Here is a 20,129-nt window from a genome sequence, read left to right as displayed (position 1 = left end):
AACATCCTGTGCTCGTGGCTGCAAACTTCGACTCCGTATGCGTGGTCGCCTCCCGTGTTGCAACATGACCTAGTTTGACACTTGTTACATTACTTCTTGATATTTTCATGTTGGCTTCATACATTCATTGGTGAAAGGAAATGTGAAATGTGAAAGGGTAAATAAAATATTGTAGCTTTTTTTTTTTTTATCAGTGGCGTGTTTTATTAGTTTTTTTTGTAAATATGTAGGATTCTTTGCCAACAACAAGGCTTTCACCTAAAAATGGATAAATAGGAGATGAGTCATGTTTCATAGTTTGCTTTAGCAGCAGGTAGAAAGCTGCGTTGAGAAGCAGACAAAGCAGACGTGAAGGCAGCAGGCATCTTACTAACTGTCCACTGGAGCGAAAACATAGCCTTCACCAACATATGGTCCATCTGCATCTTCACACCTTACTGTCTGGCCCTTCTTCGCTCTGATAAACCTCAGCATCTAGCAACACCCACTGCCCAATCAAACCCACAATGACACTTTGGCTGTCAGTCATAATAAATGCTGCCTTATGCCTTGCATGACAAGAGACATAAGCGTTTGGTATGATTGCACTATTTTGGGTTTAAGGCGATGACAAGCTGTAAACCTGAAGCTTCTGCAGTGGGTGTCCGTTAAAAATGAAAATGACCTAAAGCTTATAGTTTTCCATTTCAGTCCATTCATTTTTATCCACACCAATAAATAACATTAACTTCCATTCGCCTTTGCAGCATAGCTAAAAAAAAAAAAAAATGCAATTCCTTAGTCTTGAGAGCACGGTGTGATTTATTTCTTTGTTACAGCTTGGTTGCACGCTAGCACAAACTCGTCAGACTTTACTTAGAACAGCTGAGTTAGTGGCCTTCAAACATGTCGTATACTTCCTTTTCACAAAAGCCACACTTCCTGTCCAGAAATGGCATCTGCTGCTTTTGTGTCGAGAGGAGCTGCTTCATTCTGCCGACGTGTTTGTTTTCCTTTCTCGCCTGACTTGAGCCGCCTATGTTCTCGAGAAGAAAACGAAATTCTTGTCGTCAAATTTGAGCGTCAAAACAAGACAAAGAAAAGCACTGGCCTTTGTTCTGTGCCATTGCTCTGTTTTCACTTCCTGTTTGCATGTCACACAGTCGCGCAGAGGCATGCGTGTGCACTTCTTCTGTTGCAGTTTGGGATTTTTTAACTTGTCTTCAGTTTTTCTTGCACACACTTTTTTTTCCCAATAAACAGAAAAACAGAAAGAAACGAGTGACTCAGTTTGGTGGGATCCCCCAAACTTACTTCAACCTGCTCACATGCTGCTTGAACAAGTGGCACATTTGACAGCATTCATGCAATTTGTGGGAGAAAGTGATGCATGTATATCCATGAACTGTACATAAACTGTCTGGCACCATCATATTTTTTTTGAGTGATATTGGAGTGACATAGACAGTCACTATGAATTTGCACTTTCCAGTGCCATCACTGCCTTCCACACTAAAGTACCCACTACTGCTGTGTCTAGAAGTGTATTTAAATTTGCACTAACTTGCACACTAATTTTCATATTTTCAGTGGACATGAGGGCAATTTACTGAGTGACAAGAGGTTTCACACACAGCATTTGACTGAAAATCAAATCTTATATCATGTACACCAGATAACTTATAAGTGAATTCAGAGGTGTGGGTGTGGGGTTGGGAAAATGCTAACAAAAAGCTGGTTTGCAAATTTTTAAGCTAGCACACATATTTCTAGGGGAAAAAAGACTCTTGTCATTGTTATATATTGTTATATTTAAAGCTTGCTTTTAAGGTCTTTTTTCTACATGTGAAAAATAAAGTTTTAACAGGCCTCTGTGCAGTCCTTTAAAAAACTAAATGTAACCCATGATTTGATAGCTTGTAGATGTGCCTTTAGCAGCAATAACTTGCAATAACAAGCAATCTGCCCTACTTTTCTGTACAAGATTGCTTCAGAGGTTTGATGGCATTAATTTATACACAGCTCTCATAGGGTCCTGCCACACAATGTCAGTTGTATACAGTCAACTGCAATGTCCTTATGTCCTGTGGCTGCAAAATCCTCACCCCTCCACCACCGTGCTCGACGGTTGATATGCTTTGTTTGGATTTCATTGCTGTGCATTATGACTTAACATCTCCACTTTGCCCTCATTTGTCCGAAAGACATTGTTCCAGAAGTTTTGTGGTTTGTTTGTTTATTTGTAAACCTAAGCCATGCTGCTATGTTCTTTTTACAGAGAAGTGACTTTCTCCATGCATGCCATACTTGTTTCGCTGTTTTCTAATTGTGCTGTCATTAACTTAAACATTTAATGCGTTAACTGAGGCCTTTAGAGTCTCTTGTTTTATTTTTTTCCGGTTTCTCTGAGCAGTGCACAGTCTGACCTTGAGGTGAATTTGTTGGGATTGTCCATTCCTACCACATTGTGGTATTGTGTTAGCACATACCTGAAAGAAGTGCGTTTGTTTAGCAGCACCTGGCAGCTACATACTCTCTTACTTCCTATGAAAGCAGCAAGGATGTACTTGGGTTTTTCACAAAGTTGCGAAGAGCGATGTGAAAACTTTATCACACGACTGTATTTGGTTTCTCTCTTTCTACAGCTAATTAAAAAAGCTTTAGTTTGACTCTCACTATTTAAATTCCAAAGCAATAAACATAACTGTCATGCTTGAACTACGGCGGCTCTTTTCGATCCCTGTAAAGAGTCACAGCTAAGAAATTTTAATAATGGCTGACATTTTCCTGTGTATTGCTCTCATCATTGTGAGTTTCAACCCCAGTGAGTTTCTCTAAGTACTTTCAAAAGCATTGTGGGCTTTTGAGGCCCAATAGGGAGAAAAAACCCCAAAAAGAGTTTTTAATAATGATTGAGCAATAGTAAAGAAAACTTGAGCAAAATAATAAGAGACACTGAAAGGTTTGCATAACAGCAGTGTGGATTTTTAAATGTCTAACTGCCAAGAATTTCATATATATGTATAAAAAAATCAAAAAAAAACAAAGATGTGTTCACAGTATGATGATACACTTTGAGAATGACTTTCAACTACTTCCTGTATGGAGGATGTTGGAGTTTCCAGTGTATATCATAATGAAATGTCAGTGGGTATAATGCTGCATCAGTGTGCTTGGCAGCTACTTTGTGGTTTGCCAAGGAGCTTCTGGTTGTGTTACTTGTCTCCTGTGGGATTGCATCACGAGCAGCTTTCCCTTACTGCCGTTCACCCCTGTGGCATCATGTGCAATATCCTCGCTGTGCTCTGTGCTGCAGCTGAGCCCTCCTCCGAGCCAGTCTGACTCATTGTTATGAGTCCAGAAGTATCACAAAACTGAGTCTGTGTCCCATATGACCAACTATTATTAACACACTGATTGATATCGTTGCTATTTTTAGGTATTGAAGCGTAACAAGGTGCGCCATCTAATGCGATCTACACCGGAAAACCAATGCGGGAGAGGCTACACTGCACTCCCTCTTTTCATCCCCCTACTGTTTTTGATTTGTTGGGGAGCTTTTGAAACACCGTCATGCCCTTTTCCATCTCCATCAAATTCATAGTGAACTGACTCAGATTTCAGACATCTAAACACAGACTTGTCAGCCAGAGCCAGTGCAGGCAGGGTTATTGTTGTTGTTCATCAGTCAAGCAAATATTATTCATCAATGTCTGATCCTCCACTAAACAGGATTACACAGACACACACATGCCTCGCCTTGCTGATGATGACGTGCTGATGTCAGAGAAGAGACAGATAAGGTCACCTGAGATGAAGATGGCGATATGAAAGTAAACAAGGACCATCAGACGCATCTTGCCGTCTCTGAGTTTGGTAATTAAGCAGTAATGAGCACAACAACTGCACACAGTGGTGTAGAGTAGAATTACAGTGTTCGTAAACAACTGGCTTAACTGCGTGCTGTGGAAAGAGCGGGTCTCGTCAATATACGTATCGTATTTCCAGTTTGTGTGCATGTGCGTAATGCTCTGAGATATTGTCCTCTCTATGCAAATCGTGCATGATTTGTAATATGCTGAGGGTTTTCTTAAAGTGCAGTCACATCTGCTTATTTTACGGTAGCGCAATAGAAGGAGAAATATTGGATCTTTCACAGTGACAAAGCCAATAACATTCATAACTTGTCATATATCAAGTTATTTCGATTGCAGAGGAAGTCAAAACAAATGATGTCAGAGTATCTCTAACTTCTGCTTGAGCATGACTGGCAGGAAGTTACAGTCTCTGGTGGTCATTAGTGGAAAGGCCCAATAAATAGCCAAATATGAAAATAAGCCCAGACTGCGGTTTGTCCAATTATGATACTTGGCTGTTTGCGCACAATGAACTGCTGTCCATCAGATGTCAACACATTTCCAATTACACCCAGAGTACCTTTCTCTGGGGCAATTTCCTGTTTCTGATTTCAATCACGCGCTGAAAACAATTACTGTACAAACTGCGTAAAAGTCTCAGTTTGAGTAAACTTGGACATGCTTGGGGTGCATGCTCAGTTTATGCTCTGCACTGTCCTGTATTCTGGCTTCCCTGTAGCCTGCCTTAGTCATGATGGTGGACGGAGAGAGCCAATTTTCTCTCCAAATAAACCTGTCTTCTTTTGTGATGGAACAATGAAGACAGCCAATACAACTCTGGGGGGAGACTGTCCTTGTTGGGGTTAGACTTTGACTGAAAGGAATTCTTTGTTCCTTCTTCCTACCATCCTCCCTGCTGAGTCCTGTCTCACCACATCTGTGTGGCACATTTGTTAAAGGAGTGATTCCTGCCTGGATGGTAGCTGTCACAGAGGAATACATGAATAACAGATACTTTACACCTCACCGTCTCCTCCACCATTGTCCCCTTGCTCGTTGTTGTTTGTTCTATTTTCACCCTTTGCCTCCTTGGCTCTTTTCTTCACCCGCCACACCCTCACTCAGCGCTAACCCTGTCTGAAAGCGACTGAGGAAAAGCTCTGTTTCCTGCCTGTCTCGTATCCTCTGCTGGGGAGCAATCTCTCACTTGAGTGACTCCTACAGTGTGGACACGGTACAAGCTGCCATATGGGAGATTTAATTAGTGTATGCCTCAAGCGCAATCAGCTCCCTCCCAAAAAAAACAAAACAAAAAAACAGTCGAGAACATGACAACTACCGCTTCCCTTTAATACTGGTCTTAATTAGCGAGGTCACAGCTCACTGCCGTGAGGAGCCGTGCTTTCTATTTTTGGTACGACTTACGCAAAAGCTAGTAAAGAGAGGCAGAAACAGAAAAAAAGGCAGAGGAAATTATAAAATTGCTGCCTGACTGCTTGGTTGGCTGGGTTCTGTCTTTAGAGCGAACGTCTGATTAGGAGTGTCAGTCTTTAATTATGGGAAGTGACTTTCTGTAACTGGTGCTATGTGGAACTGCAGGGAGCGTGAAAAGGTTTTCTATAAATGACACACTTCACCTAAATTACAAAAACTGATCCTGTTACTTAACATATGTATTTATTTAGGCAGTTTGTGTTACAAAGGTGTCATTAGGTTTCATAGGGACTATTTTCTCTAGTGGAGCATGTTCAACCTGACAACTCTGGCGTCGGATTGCACCTAATGCTGAATGTTTAATGCATTTTGAGTACTGAGCATCAAAAGCAGCCCATACTCAGTGCTGGTGGTCAGATTATTAGAGATTTTATAGGGAAAATGTTTGTGTCTTTAGTCAATATTTTGCTGTAGCTAAAATCTTTTTTCCCCTTGATTATGCATTTAGATCATAGACATATTTTGCTAAGGGGGTGATATTAAAGCAAAGTGTTATACAATTCTATACCAGATAAGCTAAAATGCATTTAGCAACCAATCCTCAGTTTAATCCCTGCAAAAGCCAGAGATGCTGTGTTTTCCTCCTCTCTATCTGTGTTTGCTGTCTATCTTTAACCATAACTTTGGATGGAAGAAAGTATTGCTTTGCAACCTGCAATGAAACATTTATTGCATTGTCATTTGGCACTGTTAGTGATAATGTCCTATAACCTTTTTTACTAGAATCATGCATTATTTATTGATCCATTGTGCTCGTGTTTGGGTTGACACTGGATCTCACAACTTGAACCATAAAGCAAACACGTAGAAGCGGCACCTTTTAACATGACATTGTTGGCATGCATAAGGATCATGGTGTCATACTTTTCTACCAAAAGTATCGGGCGAAGGCTTCTTGTTTAGAGCAGTAGTCTCACTTAAACCAGGACTTCTTTGTAACACCCTTGATTCACATGGAAAGCTATCAATTTCTAAATCTGAGGCAATGAAATGCAGGCAGACACAACAGCAGGAGCCGGGTTGATGAAGTAGGCTTCAGGATAGAGTTTTATTCGTCGGTTCAGGGATGCATATCTCCTTTCTGATATCCCAGTATTGGCGTCTGAAGAGCAGTCAGACTGAGGCAGGTTAAGCCTGTCAGACACAGGGCAATAGACAGAGAAATGGGGAAGAGAGAATAAAAGAAACTGTTTGCAGATTCACTTCCCTTCTATTCACCATTTTTTTTTCTTTTTTCCCCCAAGTCAGGATCTGATTGGCAGGCACCAACACACACAAAAACTGAGCTGCACACGCAAGCAAAGCTCAACTTGACACGAGCCTTATTATGAGCCATGTTGGTGTAGTGCTGTGCGTAGACACTGCAACAGTGAAACAGTTCATTTTGGAGGATGTCTTACAGTTGAATGCTCAGGCGCTTTAGGATCCATACAGCGAGGCTTTAAGTGTAAAAGGAAAACACGTCTTGTCTTATTAGACCCAAGGGACAATGAAACAGCCCCAAAATGTCTGTTTGGTACCTGAAAAGACATTTTCATGAAGCATTTAAGAGTAAATGTGGTTTTCTGTTCAAAGGCTCGTGTGGTTATGTTAATGCAATGAATCTGTCTGCACTGTATCTGTTTCCTCAAAGCTAAGATCACCTATATCCTAAATTTAAAACAGTCCCAAGAGGGAAGCTGGACTTCCACTTCCAGACCACTTTTTGCATGCACAAGTGACGGTGCATGATTACGAAAACCTAAAGAGACTAACGATTTCCAGATATTCTCCTCCATTTTTATATATATATTCATAGATGTACATTCGGGGTATCAAACATAAGGCTAGGGGGGCAGAATCTGTCTGACAAAGACTATAAGCTGTTGAACTGGACAGTTTTGGAAAATGTAAAGGAGTGTTTAATTTAAGTTTTGCAACTTTTCCTGTTGATAAAGAACTTTTCTTAGTTTTTCTTAATAAAGAACATTGTTTAATAGCTACCCTGGTCTGACCCACTTAAGATCAACGATGTAAAATTATTTTGACATGTCTGATGAACATGCTTTAGCTACTGCCTTATTGACAGTAAAGTGTGGCACATTTTAAACCCGTTTTGTGTTCGTCTCCTCCACAGGCATTTCTGCACAGAATCAGACAAACTCCAGACGACCAACAGTGTCTCTCACCTGAACATGTCAAGGTATGGCCAGTTTTTTATTGCAAATATCAAAATGTCAGAAATCGTCCATGTGAAAATGCTAATTGGTCACTAATGTCTTTACCTTTCCCTCATCTCTGTGCTCCTCTGTGGTCTCCTCTTTTCCTTCCCTTCTTTGCTATATGCCCTCCTTTTACATCATCCTCTCATTTTATAGATTCTGTTTTCCAATATCGAGGACATCCTTAAGCTGCACCAGGGGGTGTTGTCTGCAGTGGAATACAGCCTGTTGCCTGAACCTCAGCCTCACCATGCACTGGGGCATGTGTTCCTTCAGTTTGTAAGTGCAGGACACACAAAGAGATTCTCGTAAAACTGCACACTGTTACAGGCACAAGCTCGTAGGCATGCTTATAGGAGAAGCTGGATGTCTGAATGCCTCTTCCATGCAGATACACACATTAGCTCTTTTCATGGAATGCCCGTAACCACAGATGCAGGGAAAGCGTGCAAAGCCTTGTGTGGAAATACCCTTTAATGCTCTCTTTCTCACATGAAGCACCCCTCCCATCTCCTGGACTCCCTATTCACCAATACACATTCTCTACCCCCACCCAACCCGTTGCGTTTTCCGCCTTCACAGAACTGACCTGCATCCTGTCAGGCAAAAACAGTCTGTTTTCCTTCAGTTTCTCTACATCAGTCTTTGCTAACATCTCCTACTTTTTACGAATCCATCCCTCCATATTCTTCTCAACTCTGCAACCCCAGTGCACAATCCTGCACCCCACCCACCCCGCTCCACTCAGTTTGAACTCGTTTGGCCTGAGGAAACAAACAAAGAAGGGTCTGTGTCCGGGGAGGAAGAGATGGTGTGTCACTCAGAGAGGGGACAATGCTTCTGCTGGTAGCACTCAATCTCAGGCTTCTTCTCTGGGTCTCTGTTTGTGTCTCTCTGATAAACTATCTTGACTTTACTTTCACTGAGGCACTAAATACATCACCTAGGTATTCTATCAGGGCTCTGCTCCACCAACCTACACGACAGTATCGCCAGAGGCAGAGTGACATTTTTTCCATCCAGCTGCAAAAATCCAGCTGCAGCCAGTATTTGGTGACTTTCCAAAGAGTAAACCCAACAATTAATAAATCCTGCCTTCGCAGCAGATTTTGTGGCTGATAACTGTATTTAGACTCCAGTCTCTGTCCATACAACACACCAACTGTTTTTGGTGAAATCATCTCGCAATCAGATCAGTTCAAACGTTCAACACAAAGTGCTCTATTGGGGTGATTGGGGGTACTCTGAGGTCTTTGAGATCTGATTATTTGATATTCTATAAGAAGGAGGAGAACAATTTTAAATTTGATTCTGGATTTAACAGGGAGCCAATGAAGAGACGCCAGTATGGGAGAAATATGCTCTCTGTCAGTACTCTCACTCCAGCATTTTGGATCAACTGAAGGCTTTTCACTGAGTTTAACCACAACCTGATAATAATTAATTATAATCAGTTGCAATTGATCTGCCACCTGCTTGCAGTGTGGATGACATTTAATAACTTCTGCAGGAAGCTGCTGAAGTGGCTTATCAGAATATGTTCTCACACATGTGCGAGCTGTGACAGTCATTTGGTTTGTCAGACGGAGCGTGAGTGTGGGAAATTGATTAAAGGAGCTTATTGTTCTTTTTTAATTTCTCCATGGTCAGACTGATGTATATGCAGAGACTTTTTTTTTAGCTCCCTCGGACTGAAGCACAGGAAAGGACAACTTTGCCAGGACATCATGATGTTTTGCGGTAACACTTTTCTGGACGTTTTCAACACAGGGAGGACTGTAACCATATTTCATATTTGATAGCAAAGGGAATTTTTGCCCATCTGGAAGTTGTGCTAATTGTCTGTAAAGATTTGGACAGATGGGAGCTGCAGCTATACTAGTCGGTGGAGGCGTGTGTTCAATGAAGAGATTAGACAGTTAATCTATAAATACTGGGGGGGAAAAACTCACATTTTGAAACGGCTACCTGTTCTGCTCATTTATAGTGTAAGATTATAACATTATAAATTATACAAATACAATGAAACAGGTATGAATAGCTAGAAAATGCACTTATTGAAAACCAGAGAGTGTTCGCTTCAAAGACGTATAACTCCATGCATTTTCTTGATTGCTAATGAAATCCACAAAGACTAAAGCCAAATGATTACAAAACAAAGATTTGCCCCAAAGCAAAATATGTTTTGAGCATTACTAAGGTATTAGCAAGTGCCTTATTCATCATTTATACAGCATTACTCCTCCTAAGTATGCTGCTTATAAATACAGATGTTATTATGATTATTACTGTCAGTGAACTAGTAGCTGTACATAGTTATACCATATATAGCAGTGATATCTGTACATGGTGCAACAATAGTAGATATCTAGATTTATAAATGACATACTGAGGAATACTGAATTACTAATGCCTTACTAATGCTTTGCGTTTTCTTGCTGTTGTTCCCGTTCATCTTTATTTGATCTCTCTGCATGTATTCGTGCGTGAGAGTATTTGCCACTCTCTTTGTGTGCGCGTTTCTCTTGAAACATTGAGCCACCCACACTCCACCTTTTCCTGCTGCATATCCATTACACCTCCCTCACCAAGCCACGACCTTTGTCTCCTTCAGCACTCACACCTCTCAGCCAATCGGCTGGCCCCGTCTGGCACCCTCCAGCCGTGGCCCTTGACCTCGATCAGAGGTCAACACCATGACTGGGATTTTATTAACCCCCCCCGCATTGTTCCACAAGGAGGTCTGCCACTCACAGCTAGGGATGAAAAACTGGAAGATTCATTGCTTTTCAAAGTCAGATGTTGCCAAGATGGTTTGGAAGGCTTTAAAAGAAAGAAAAAGAATACTCTTTGATGTCGAATTAAATAAAAAATAAATCTCTTTAACCGAAACACTGATGTCATAAAATTGTGAATGAAATAAAACATTGTGCAGTTCTGACCAACTATTATTTACCTTACTAACTAGAGGCTAACATGAATGAGTCTCTTTCCTCTTTTGACCACACACACACACACACACACACACACACATGCACACACACACACACACACACACACAGAGTTGTTAATCCCTTGTTTAAAGATCACTGTATTTAAACTGTGCAGAGGTGAAAAAGTGACTCATGTCAGAGGAGAAATCAGAGACGTCAATATTTGCTCTATTTCGGGGAATGTATATGCGAGTGCTGTGCAAGAAGCAACAGTCATGTCATTATGCATGCTCTGACCTCGCTGAACTACACCCATTCTGCTTTGACTCAATGTGATTCCTCAGTGTGATGCTACTCTCTCATTTAGTCTCCAGAATAACATTCCAGGGATGAAGGATTCAAATAAAGACTTATGTTTATCAAAGGAACACCCAAAATCTTTGCGCTATTCTGGGCACAAGTGATGTTTTTCAGTCTTTTGGAGTAGAAATTAAAGCGTCACATTTTGGCGCCGGTTTAGGCTTATAAGCTACTTTACAGGTACCTGAATCGACTATGTTGTTGTCATCTGAGGAAAGGAAATACCTGAGAGTTTGCCTCAGTTAGAAGCATAGTTGGAGTTGCACAGAGGCATGCAGAAGGGTTGAGCAGAAGGGTTTCATTGCACATAGCAATGAGAGCAAAAATAGTTATACATTGCAAACTGGTATACAGTGGTTTCCCTAACACCACCTTCAGATTGCTAATTATTCTGTTCTATATTCTTTACCTGGCAGCAGACCAGCAGACCTTTGGATGTTTTAAGTTGGTGGTTAGGGTCATGCTGCTACTTTTCCTATGCTTAAACTCTTAAATTTTATGCTGTTCACGTTTCAATCGGACGATTTATGAAGCCTAACACGAAGTATGTATATTTTTGGAGAACAAAACATTGTTGAACATTTTGAACAATGCTGAGTTAGTTATAGGATGTACTCACACAGCATGTTTAATCCCCCAAATCCAGTTTGTTTGACCGTTGTGGGCTTGAAAAAGCGAGCTAAGGAACAGTTCAGTTGATCTTGTTGGACTTAATGCCCAAGCACAGAACATGAAAGGCCGCTTCAGCACAGCCCAACTGAAAATCAGTGTATCAGATAACTGATAAATCTACAAGGCAAGCAAGATTTGCCAAATAGTAAGCCGCAAAGCAAACAGAATCACGAACTCCCATTGTGCTGCGCAAAGCGATTCGATTTTGATTCAACAAAAATCATCACATTGTGAAGAAATTCATATGAGAGTGGGCATAGGGCAAATGGGCATAGTACAGCCTTATAGTTTTATTATGATGTGAGTTTGGAATTTGATATTGTTTTAATGCCACAGCTGCTTCCTGTTTAAAAGGCAGGGGGTTGTCTGATTGGGGTTTTCTCTCTATTATTGATTACTTCTCTGTATTAAAGAACCTTGAGGTGACTTTTATAATGATCTGGCTCTGTATAAATAACATTGAATTGAATTGAATTGAATTTGCATAGAGGTTGGAGTTAGGATGGACATCCCAAAGCAGCTCAGAAGCTATAACCGTACATTATCCACAAGATGCAGTGACTCTACGATGCTCTGATCACTGCTTTATAGCAATCTAGAAGACATCTAGTTATCTGAGTAACTAAAGGAAAAAAAAACATTGAGAAGGCCAAAAGCAGGAGTAAATTCAGTCACTGCTCTGTGGTGTGTGAGTGTTTATCATTACTGTTGTGCTGTTTCAGTAATGTGTTAATTCAGTTAATTAACTCTAGGCATTGCTTTCCCCGTGGGCTTTTTGTACTCTTGGCATGTGTAGTAGAGTTAGAAGCAATAGTAATAGCCCTTGTTACTGTGTCACTGTTGAATACAGTATGTGTGAACAAGCACACCAAAAGGGTTTCTTGAGCTGCGTGCTGTATTAAGTCAGTTTGACAGAATCTGGGGTTTCACACCATATGCCAACCCAGCTGCTGCTCCCAGTAGTTCAGTGCTCCCCTGCCAAAAGTGGCTTTGGGTGTGTTTGTGGTCCTCCCTGTGTGGTTAAAAGATCCCCACCGTTTACACTGTGCAGCCTACTTGTGGTAAACATCTATAAAAGAGTTTCAGCTCCCTGGTCAAAGGGAATAAGATGGAGTAGAGAGGGGTTCTATAAAAAGAGCTGTTAGCTTTGTTTGGCTGGTGCTGTCTGTCTTTTTTTTGGGGGGGGGGGGGGGGGTAAAAACAGGCACATGCACACTGAGTGGTGAGCTGTGTATGTGTGTGGGAGCAAAACCGCGTGCATGGTTGATTTGCACATCCGCATCTACAGGAAGTTGGTTTTGCAGGCCTTTGTTATCTGAAAGATCAGTGACTAAGTATTGTTTATTCTTTTGCAGCATTGTAGCCTGGCCAGATGTGAATGCGAACACCTTCAGGCAACTGCACGTCAGTTAAGGCTGAAAGTAGCGTCCACACACCTGCAGTTTTGGATTTCACTTACAAGACTGTTTCAAGTGACGGTTTCACTCACTAGACCTCAACATCAGGCCCCACCGTGCACAAAGTTTCACATCCCAATTACTACAAAACTCCCAAGAATACATGAGATGTTTATAAGCTACAGGGTGTAAGTTTGACTTCAGCTGTGATGCAGTGTGTATGCTGCTGTCTACAGTGTTTTGCTTAAATAATGCAGTTCACAGGACACTGTGTATCCACCAGCCCAAGTGTTGAATTACGTATTGTAAAGAAAAGAACATGGCAACCCGACAGAAGCTTGTGCATTAGGGTGTGTGTTTGAATTGCTACACAGTGATGCTATAATCTTAAAAAAAAGAGGAACTGTTATATCTTGTATGTAGTTTATTTATTAATTTCCCCTATGACGCATGCTACTTTTGAAAAGAGAAGTGTGACAAAGGATGTCGATGAATGCTTTTGCTTCACGATTGAAATAGTTCTGAAAGTATTTCTGCAGTAGTCTTTTGGTCCCTTTGCAATCCATGTCATCTACACTTAATTATAAACCACCTACATTTAATTGAAGTCATCTCAGAAGACAATATTTCCAGTTTGCGTTTGTTGATGTGTCTCTTTTTTACCAGTCTGTCTACTCTCAAATCATATGTGTGTAATTCATGATAAGAGATTTTGTACTTGTTTACAGGACACTATGGTCCATAAAGAGAATTTTATTTACATTCTTTTCTTGTGGTTTACTACGTTACATTATGTTATAATGATTTACAAATTCTGTTGAATCGGCCATGCTTGTACCGTGTATGTTGCACCAAACTGGAAAGACTTATTCCACTCTCCTTTAAACTTGAAATCTAATATATTTGTAAATAAAAAAATAGGTTGATTTTTAAATGCAGAGTCATTCGCCTGTAATAATAATAATTAAACATTTTTCATATGCATTGTTTACTCGTCACTTTTCATCAGGGTAACGACACAAAGCATAACGAACAGAATAATGACGGCCCTTATGGCTGCAGAGACACACGCCATTAGCTCCAATATTTACATTACAACAGAAAAAAGTGGTTCTAAAGCGTGTTGTTCTCTGTATGTGTGCACGCGCTATTAAACTAATTGGTTTTATCACAACAAAACCTCATGCTGCTTTCTGAGAGTTCCCAGCATGACTCGATGATGTACTGACAGCTGAGCTGCATGCCCTCGGCATTGTTGTCTGCCTAAATACTAGCCCTGTTTGAAAGCCTGGAGAAAAGAGCAGTGAGGGGCAAATGCTCTGCTAAATTTTTTTGTTGTGTAGCTTCATTTACTGATGTGATATAAACAGTGTGTTGACACATTACTACTCAAGGCCCAGTTTCTGCTGTCAAGTGTCTTTGTCTTGGTAGATTGATCATGTGTACAGTAGTTAGTCAGATTGGCTACAAAGTCCCTGGCATACAACCCTGAACCTGTTTTTTTTATTTTATTTTTTTGCAGAGGGACAGTTTCTCAGTATACGGCGAGTACTGCAGTAACCATGAAAAGGCGTTGAGGCTTCTCATGGAGCTGAACAAGATCCCCGACATAAGGACCTTCCTACTGGTAAGACACCAGTGCTCCTCTCCTCTGACTTGTCTTGTCCTTGCACGCTCCTCGAGTCATCAAATCTGCCTTGCTTCTAAAATTTAATTGCGTTCCTTCCCTTTCTCATTATGACTCTAACTTCTCTCCTAATAATTATTAATAATAAAAAAATAAAATCTTCCAAAAAAAAAGTTTCCATTATTGTATGCCTCATGAGTTTCATGCATCCTTTTTTGGTCCCATAATACATCCTATTTTCTTGCTGGTATATTTCCCTGCCTTCTTCCGTTGCCCTACATTTCTTTCCTCCCAAGAGCCTCATCTTGCTTATTTCTTCATCATCCGCCTCCTTTTTTTTTCTCCTTCATTCATATCACCTCCACTTCCATGTTAACACTTGAATAAAGGGCAGAAACCGAAATGAGGTCAAATGTTTCCTCCTGTGCGGACAGGATGCGACCAGTATCAAGGTCACTTTAATGCATTGTTGGTCTCGTAGTGTTTCCACTGCCAGCTGTTTCCGTGTTTTGACACCTTTGGGCCCTGGACAATCAACTTTAGAATGGGGAAAAGGGGGGAAGGCCTTTGAGCTGGGGTCCAGCCACTGAAATCATGTGCAGATCCTGGGCCAGCCAGCTGTGGAGAGTTGGCAGCCTTTCTGGGATTGGCCAAGAGATCTGAAGCCCCACATTTGTCACTGCCTGATGGTGTGCTTCCATGGTTTTATTCTGACCCACAGGAGTGGGAAAAAGTAGGATCGCTGTTGCTGTGCTGCACTGCACCCCCCACCCCCACGCCACTGCCCCCCACATCCTCCTCCTGGCCGTGTCATGCTACAATTGATTGGTTGGGTCTAGCGCCACAATAACGAATCCAAAATAAAATCACTGCACAACATCTGCTTTTGTATTAAAGTGGTTGTCAGACCTGCTTTGTCATCTCAAATTGTCGGATGAGCTCACATGTTTGGTGTAGCAACAACCAGCAAAACAGAAACGACACGGAGTCACTGAGATTTGAACGTGTGTGAGGTACCGGCGTAGAAAATATGGGAAGCTTTTAAAATTATATTTAGAAGAGACTCAAGTTTTGCATCTACATTTGTCAGTTTGTTAGTTTGTTTACTGCTACAAATCAATTTCATGGTCATTTAAAGGCAGTATAATATGTATTGCCATTAGCTTTTCCCCCCCAGGTATGTTTAATCCCATTGGATTTTTTTTTCTGGATTACACAGTTTCCATCCAAATTTAATCACACAACTGAGGGAGCTTCTGAAATTGTACCCAGAAACTGTAAGTGCTAATTGCATTGGAAGACTACAGAGAAAAGCGAAGTGAAAGCAAGAAGGAGGTCAGAATGAAGAGCAGAGGGAATTCTGGCTTTTAAGCAGGCAGATTACAAATAAGCAAAAGATAAGAGGGAATGAAAGCATGAGAAAATCTGTATAGGAGCGGCGGTGTGGGCGAGAAGTGGCGAGGGGCAAGTGTTTAACACATTAGGAATTTGTGGAATTCCAAAGTTGCACATTTTCCCATCAAAAATGCTACTGGAAAAAGCCTAACCCTCCGCACAGACTTCTCCTGCTAGAAGGGTATTACGAGGAGATTATTTAGCTCTAAACTGATCTCTTACATTTCTACCCACTGATAAACACTAGTGGTTTATCGGCATGGCTGCTTTTGATCTCTCTTCCCATCCTGACAGGATGCACTCTAGCAAAAAAAATATCAAGCATAGAGAAACCATGACTGTAACTGTAACTGCTTTTTTTTCCCTTTTACTCTTAAAGAAAACACCTATATTCAGCTGCTTAGGGGGTCTTTTTTTCAAAGCCCAAATATTCTGTGGAATGAGGTGACGTTACGGAGGTTTCAAAGTGATCCTTGGTGAAAAGAGGGGATGTTTTTGAGGGTGTTTCCACTAGTGAAGCAGAAGAAATGTAGCAACATTTCAACCTTGCTTTCCTCTGAGTGAAGCAAAACCAGACGGATGTTCACAAAACCACCCCCCAAAAAAACAAAACACAAGTTTAAAATAGAAAAAGTAAAGAGAAGCATGTTTTGTTTTTGCTTTACACGCAAGATTTTTCAACTTGATGTTTAGACACATAATCATTTATACAACAATGTGCATTAACATGTATTGTTTTTTTGGTGGGGGAGATTAATAATCTTTATTTCCCTTTCTTCTTAAGCACTGTATGTTGCTCGGAGGGAAGAAAAGCACAGATATTCCCCTGGAGGGCTACCTCCTGACTCCCATTCAGAGGATTTGCAAGTACCCCCTGCTGCTGAAGGTACTGTGCACCTGCTACAATAAGAAACTTGACCCTGACATCAAATAATAATAATCAGAAACAAGTCTGTGATGAAGACTGCCGTCTCTTATTTTTAAAATCTCCATCTTCCTCGTCTTAGGAGCTGCTAAAGAGGACTCCCAAGAAGCATGCAGATTATCCGGCGGTGGAGGAGGCTCTGCAGGCCATGAAGGCCGTCTGCTCCAACATCAATGAGACTAAAAGGCAAATGGAGAAACTGGAGGCCCTGGAACAGCTGCAGTCCCACATTGAAGGCTGGGAGGTAAGGAGAGGAGCGAACAACAGTGAGAAGAGTTTTGGTGCTGTGACATTTTAGAGAGTAGAAATTGTAGGAGAGAGCGTAAGTCTTGATGAGTGCAACCTAAAATGCAACGCAACAAAAACAGTTTGACCTGTTTGAGAAAGACCTCAACCTCTGCTATCCTCATCTATCTTAACAGTTAAACTCCGCTGCAGCCAAATCACTGCTTTAAGCACAGGGGCCACAGACAGGGCTTGAGAGCCGTGTGAAGGGTCCAGTGAATTTTTCACGCCTCCCTCACCCACCACAACAGAGGCCTTGTCTTAGCGGGCACCACTGGGACAATCCACCCACACAGGGTGCCGAGGGGGATGCCAGAGGGCTTGCTGCCCAATCAGAAGAGACCTAAGCAGCAGGGCTTCAGTCTCACATGTACTGGGATGGTGATGTGGTAGGACTTTTTGGAGGAGAGAAAAGACAAAACTGAGGGATGGAACCAGAGAAGGGGCCCCACTGGGACATCCCACTATCTGCTTGCCAAAACCTGCCATTCCCTCTGAAAGAAGCTGCAGTTTGACTCTGATATGATAGCTGTGCCTCTGGAAAAATAGAAAGGAAAACAACAAATGGTTTTTCAGCTTATCAGTTATGTTTTTCACTGTTAAGCTTTAACCACTCTAATGTCCCACATCCTTTATAGACCTCAGGAAGTGGTGCTGATGTAGTTAGCCAATCAGGATGGCAGAAGATGCTGGGAAATTATTCAGTGAGTTTTGTGAACTCTCAAATGTACAGAAGCAGTTTGCATTAAGGTTTAAAATATTTTAAACGATACAACTTTCAGTTTTGTGCCGTTGGTTGAATGAGTCAGTCAGCTATTGAAACATGCAAGAAACATTTTCACTATTTTTTTACATTATCGATGTAGGATAATGGATAATTTAAATGATTTCTAGTTTAATTCCTAAATATAATAATTGTCCCCTGTGTTAGATTGTTCTGATTTAAATTTTTTCTTTTCCTCTAAACACAAAAAGGAGTCATGGAAAGGCACTTTACTCTGACCTTGCCCCCTGTAGAGCCTTCAACCTAACAGCATTAGTCCCGCTCTTCTTTCCTCTCTCCAGCCACTCTCAAAGGCTAATCACCTCCAGCCCTAATGGTGGAGGCCGCTGGTTGTAGCAACGCATTACTGCTTGGATTCACTACGCACGTGCACGCATGTGTACCCTTTGCATACTGAGTCATGCATCATGTGGCCGTAAACACAGGTCCAGCCTTTCTCTGCACCTATTCCCAGCAAACCCCAGACTGGTGCAGTTTAACTTGAGCGTGAAACATGATCTCCTCCCCCAAGCCCAGTCATAAGAAAAGCTCAAAAAATCATTTTTCTCTCTATGAACTTTGGAGATATGCACATCTATCACAGATATGTAATCATGAGAATCAATTATGAATGCTTAAGAGTTTCCACAAGTCTCTGGTAGACTGGAGTTAGAAACTTCAAAGATGACACTAAAGCCCAGATCTGTTGGCTGACGTGACAGATGGTGACGGGTATCCTGCAGGCTAAAGGGAGTAAGGTGTCCACACATGGGTGTGTTTAGTTCCAGATGATTTGGAGTGGAATGATCTGTTGAACAATGAGTAATGAGTTGTCTTTAAGAGTTATTATTATATTACTTGGTAGCCTTGTTTTCACAGCTTTAGCGAGCTGTGTGTGACCTCAGGCCTTCTCTATAGAACGTTATCCAGGCTAAGTTCAATCATTTAATGTTTCACATTTGGTCATTTGTGTCTTGTGCAGGAACATGCGAGTGCATGGTTTCTCATGCACGTATAGATTCTGTTTTTTAGCTGAAAATGTGAAAAGAAGGAAAATGATTTTCTAAAAATAAACAAGCCGAGACAATATTAGCAACTGGCCCTCAAGTTCAGCCAATCTGTCAAAATGTTAATTAGACACCATGCTGCGGTCAGTCACAAAGCATTTTATCCAGCAGATCCAGATTAATGTCAACAGCCTCACACAGACACACACATAAGTGTAATCTAAAATCTTGTGTTTAACACACAGATTGCCGGTTCAGTGCATAACGTTTGTGTCACTGTTTTAAGAGAAACAGTCGTTTCAGTCTTAATGCGCTGTGGTCCATTTGATAGCTGACGAGAAACGGCTTTTTATGTAAGAGCTGATCACACCCTGTGAAAGTGGTTGGCGGTAGAGTAACACATTACATCTTATTGTTTAAGTGCATTGTGATGGGCTGGGCTTCTAAAAACGGTTTTTAAACCTCGCTCGGCATGATTGCCGTACACAGATTTGTGCCAGATTCCCTGCACAAATTCCCTTCTATCCATATATTATCTACCTATATCTATATAAGTGTGTTTTTATATGTAGGGATGTATTTTTAGCTGTTTGTCTGCAAACATTTGCATCCTGAAAGGAGAATAAATGATTAAAATATGTTTTGTTTTTTGTCCCCCCAATCACAAGTTCAGTGACTAACCAGCGCGAGGCTAATTGTCCCAGCTTGGAGCAGCACACAGTTCATATTTTTATATTTTTGAACTGCAGAAATGTAAAAATGAAGATGAGTGGAGGGGGGTGGGGCAGCTGTGTTCAGTCTTTCCTATCATTGAGGAAGGAAGGAAAACAAACTGGTCAGAGTGTGAAAGTTGAATTTTATATTGTTTCAATGAAAGTTTTGATGCAGGCAGAGGTGTTTTCTTTGCAGCTGTCAGTTTAGCTGTACTGGGAGTATTAAAGGTTTCCATGCTCTCCTCTAATAAAATAAACAGCCACTGAAGCACATGACCAATCTTCCCTTTTAATCTTGTGTTTCTTCTTCTTCTTCTTCTTCTTCTTCTTTCTTCTTCTTCTTTCTTCTTCTTCTTTTTTCTTCTTCAGGGAACCAACTTGACAGATATCTGCACAGAGCTCCTGCTTCATGGAAATCTTCTGAAAATTTCAGCAGGCAACATCCAAGAACGTGTCTTCTTCCTGTTCGATAACCTTTTGGTTTACTGCAAAAGGAAGTCCAGGTAAGGGAGGCCTTCAAA

At 41.2% G+C, this 20,129-nt stretch overlaps 1 protein-coding gene across 2 annotated transcripts in view; it reads left to right on the top strand.

Annotated features, from left to right (window-relative positions):
- Positions 1-20,129, top strand: part of prex1 (phosphatidylinositol-3,4,5-trisphosphate-dependent Rac exchange factor 1) — a 78,425-nt gene that overhangs the window by 9,982 nt on the left and 48,314 nt on the right. For both annotated transcript variants that reach the window (XM_087833522.1, XM_087833523.1), the window contains exons 2-7: positions 7,447-7,512; positions 7,688-7,810; positions 14,416-14,520; positions 16,700-16,801; positions 16,923-17,084; positions 19,978-20,111. In XM_087833522.1, coding sequence (XP_087689648.1) covers positions 7,447-7,512; positions 7,688-7,810; positions 14,416-14,520; positions 16,700-16,801; positions 16,923-17,084; positions 19,978-20,111 — 692 coding nt within the window. The remainder of the gene's footprint in view (positions 1-7,446; positions 7,513-7,687; positions 7,811-14,415; positions 14,521-16,699; positions 16,802-16,922; positions 17,085-19,977; positions 20,112-20,129) is intronic.

This window comes from Neolamprologus brichardi, chromosome 20 (assembly GCF_056152115.1).
Source record: "Neolamprologus brichardi isolate AB-2024 chromosome 20, ASM5615211v1, whole genome shotgun sequence".
In the NCBI taxonomy this organism is placed as follows: domain Eukaryota; kingdom Metazoa; phylum Chordata; class Actinopteri; order Cichliformes; family Cichlidae; genus Neolamprologus; species Neolamprologus brichardi.
This window is presented reverse-complemented; position numbering and strand designations above follow the sequence as displayed.